General features: G+C 38.6%; 1 protein-coding gene across 1 annotated transcript in view; it reads left to right on the plus strand.

Moving 5' to 3' along the window:
• Positions 1–572: 572 nt before the first annotated feature.
• The window catches only part of LOC124040891 (protein Wnt-3a), a 25,029-nt gene continuing 21,217 nt past the window's right edge, over positions 573–4,384 (plus strand). The window contains exon 1 of the mRNA XM_046358004.1: positions 573–699. Within this exon, the coding sequence (XP_046213960.1) occupies positions 605–699 (95 nt within the window). The 5' untranslated portion in view covers positions 573–604. The remainder of the gene's footprint in view (positions 700–4,384) is intronic.

The raw sequence follows: 4,384 nt of genomic DNA on the forward strand, positions 1-4,384 counted from the left end.
TTCTCAGGTGTATGTAGATGCATCCATAATGACATACAGGGGACAAATGAAGGATTAGAAAACTGAATAGCGGGGCTCAAGCAATTCACACATATTTATTTCTGCATTTTAGCAGCTTCAAACCAGGGAGTGAAATCCGGACAGGTTGTTATAGCTACCCAATCCACGGGGGTTCCATGTCTATTTAAAAGACCTCGGACCCTCCCTCTTCTCCTTTAAACAACATTATATATCACACACAGCATGCCAATGCGACCACGTCTTAATGAGCACTAAAACATTATCTTCTTAAAATGGGCTCATTCTTGTGTTTGCGTTCAGCCTAACTGACTCAGGCAAAGAGCGCACGCAAGGGAACGAACAGCGCTCACCAGAATTTCCCCTTTGGCAGTACCTGCTGATTGGGTCCTAAAAGCAAGCTGGTTTTAACTTTTAATATTTGGCTCCTGTGTTCTGCCATGACTAGTCGCAAAATACTGTTTCTCTAACCTGGCACTAGTTTTAGGACAAGGTGAGACATTTTGGTAAGCAGCGCAGATTGTTTCGTTTTTTCTCTCATTGAAAAACTAGTGTGCGCGTATGTGCGCGCGTGTATCTGGTGAAGATGTTTAGCGAAACTTTTTTAAGGATGATATACCTTGGATGTTTCCTGTTTCTTTGTGGGCTTACGCATGCCATACCAAGTTACCCTATCTGGTGGTAAGTTTGCATTTCACTCTACTTTTAACTTCAATTCTGCAATATCATATGATTGTTATGCCTACCTGTTATTTCAACAATATACAGTCCTTTATGTTAATTTATTGTTGCTTTCAGTTCGTTTCTTTGAAAGGATAGGCTAATATCAGCATGTGGTTTCCAACACTGGGCACCCTGGCAATTAAGTTGTAGCCCATCATACCGGTCTAATTGACCCTGTCAACGGACAGTTGGTATCGACGTTAACAAGCTGAGACGGAATCGTGAAGATGGGTTACAAAGCTTGTCGAGTGAAATTGTATGAAGAAAAAAAAATGCACTTGAGTCAATGACACTATTGATTTCAAAGTGCACACTGCGGAAACAAGGGTATAATACCGACACAGACTGGTTATGCAGAGTAAAACATTTTTTTGCGCAAACTAGTTTCAGCATGATTTGATTAACTTAAAAAGGGGTCATGCTCCGTTCTGCTTGATTCAATATTCGATGACAGACATTGGCCTAATGGCAGGTGCAGAACACATTCGTTTATGAGAGAGGCAGTGGGAAAAGGGAAAGGTACATTTTTTTTGGGGGGGGGGGCAAAATGAATGATGTTATTATTTTAATGAGACTGATATATATAAAAAAGAAGAAGAAGAATGTGGAATCATAATTCAACAAAATAAGTGCAGTTTACTTTCCTTCCCATTATTACTTTAATCAGAACATGTATACGCAAAATGTACATTTCCTAGTAATCTCAATGATTTTTTTTCGATATCATGTAATGAATCCTTTATACACAAATTTAATAAACGGATTTCACTATTAAGAATATTGATTATTTCCCAAGTATTCAATTGAAATTTCGCCTATCAGTTATGTTATCCAATGCAGTTGTGTAAACCCATGAGATAGAGGCTACACTACAATCATTTGGATATAGCCTCAGCCACTGATTCAGCCACTTTCAACGATGCTTCATTAACTACAGTTTTATTTGGTCTCCGTAGCCAAATAATCAAATGACATTTATTGGTCTTCTTATGGCACTGATGTTGATCATTTCCCAAAACAGTCAAATCCCCTTTGACGTCGTATTGTGTTAAGCAGTAAGCATTAGGAGAATGAGGGATGCCTTCAAGCCTTGAGTTGGGGGCCAGTTGAAAAATGAATGAAACCCAATTGCCCCTTCCCAGATTGTGGAAATTAGGGTGGGAGATTTTCAACTGGAATTTTCTTTTGATTCTAAGTAATCCATCGTTGACCTAATGTTTAAGAGCTGTCCGTTGCCATCTCTTGACAAAATATGAACTGTCTTCTGAGTTATTGACTATTGAGTAGGCCTATTGCATGTTATAATATTATCACGATTGAAGTCACATTTGGAATTGAAGTAGATTGACTGACAGGCCATTAGAGGAGCTTTAAATGATAACTGATTGATTTCTGTTGAGAAAGAAAAAAATGATGAAAGAAAAGAGTGGGATTTGAGCCAACTGGGCATTAGGTGGTCTGTTAGAGTCAGCTGATCAAACTGAGAAAGAACAGATCATGGAACGGTGCAGTTGGAGGATAGGAAATGGGAATTCCATTCACTCATCTTGAGGATGGATTTCATAGAAAGGCTTGTGGAACCCTCTTGCTGAGCAACTCATCTTCCCTTGAGAGGGCAGACATTTGTCGGATTCTGCAGCTCAGAGGCATTAGAGCCAGAGGACAGGGAAGGCTACAGGAAAGACACCGTCCTAGATCAGAGATCCTCAGTCCCAAGAAATTCACTACAGGTTTGCATTTCGCCAATCACACACTGCATCCTTCAACAAATCAATATTTTCCAATGAAATATTAAAGATGCTGTGTCCTGCACTGATTTCAGCTAATAGGTCTCCTGGTGGTAATACTGATGAGAATCTAATGACATGCTCAGCTGGACAGAAATCCATCATAAACAGTGGTGGGCTCTCTAGTCCTAGATCAGCACTCCTACTCTTAGACCCAGGGCTGGGAAAGACTGGCCACAATCAGGATAGGTTCATTCTGTGGGGAGAAATCTAATGGTCTACGTCTGTTTTTCGCAAACCTCTCTTTGAGTATCCCCCAGACGTTCCCCTATTTGATCTATACCAGTACCCAATTCAACTGGTGATAATCATCAGGCCTTTTATCAGCCGTTTTTTATCTCAATATCAAATCATTTCTGGGTAACAATTCAGTTCCGTACAGTGATTGCTTTCAATTAAAATTGTCAAAAATAAACAAAAAAAGAGCTTTTTAGCAAAGGGCAGTTTCTCAAACAATAATTTTGATAGGAATGTCTCGGAGTGCTCTGAGTGGGGAGGGGAAAGCTGAAAGTGATCTGTTATTGGCAGAGAGGTTTGGAACTACCTTTCTTATTGATCTATTAACTCGTTTTCTGCATAGTTTTGGGGCGACAGGGTAGCCTAGTGGTTAGCGCATTGGACTAATAACCGAAAGGTTGCAAGTTCAAATCTCCGAGCTGACAAGGTACAAATCTGTCATTCTGCCCCTGAACAGGCAGTTAACCCACTGTTCCTAGGCCATCATTGAAAAGAGTAATTTGTTTTTAATTAAACTGACTTGCCTAGTTAAATACTAAAGGGAATTATTACCATTTCACAGTATTATTCCAACCTCATATTGTGGAAATATATTATAAAACACAGGAAATCAAGTTTTTGATTGCACTGGGCCTTTACTGTGCCTTCAGAAAGTAATTACACCATTTGACTTATTCCATATTTTGTTGTGTTACAGACTGAATTAAAAATGGATGAAATTGTTGTTGTTTTTCTCACCCATCTACAGACAATAATGGCATAGTGAAAACATATTTTTAGAAATGTTTGCATATTTATTGAAAATTAAATTCAGAAATATCTCATTTGCATAAGTATTCACACCCCTGAGTCAATACTTTGTACAATCACCTTTGGCAATGATTACAGTTATAAGTCTATCTGGGTAAGTCTCTAAGAGCTTTCCACACATGGATTGTGCAACATTTGCCCATTATTCTTATCAACATTTTTCAAGCTGGTTGATGATCGTTGCTAGACAACCATTTTAAGGTCTTGCCATATATTTTCAAGTATATTTCAGTCAAAACTGTAACTCAGACACTCAGGAACATTCATGGTCTTCTTGGCAAAGAACAACAGTGTAGATTTGACCTTGTGTTTTGGGTTGTTGTCCTGCTGAAAGGTTAATTCATCGCCCAGTATTTGGCGGAAAGCAGACTTTCCCGATAGGATTTTGCATGTGCTTATCTCCATTACGTTTATTTTTTATCCTCAAAAGATTACAAGCATACCCATAACATGATGCAGACACAATTATGCTTGAAGATATGAAGAGTGGTACTCAGTAATGTGTTGTATTGGATTTACCTCAAACATAATACTTTGTATTCAGGACAAAAAGTTAATTGCTTTGCCAATTTTTTTGCAGTATCACTTTAATGCCTTGTTGAAAAAAGTATGCATGTTTTGGAATATTTGTATTCTGTACAGGCTTCCTTCTTTTCACTGTGAATGGGGTTAGTATTGTGGAGTAACTACAATGTTGTTGATACATCCTCAGTTTTCTCTTATCACAGCCATTAAACTCTGTAACTGTTTTAAAGTCCCATTGGGCTCATGGTGAAGTCCCTGAGTGGTTTCCTTCCAGCAACTGTTAG

The sequence above is a fragment of the Oncorhynchus gorbuscha genome, linkage group LG08 (genome assembly GCF_021184085.1).
Source record: "Oncorhynchus gorbuscha isolate QuinsamMale2020 ecotype Even-year linkage group LG08, OgorEven_v1.0, whole genome shotgun sequence".
NCBI classification, from domain to species: domain Eukaryota; kingdom Metazoa; phylum Chordata; class Actinopteri; order Salmoniformes; family Salmonidae; genus Oncorhynchus; species Oncorhynchus gorbuscha.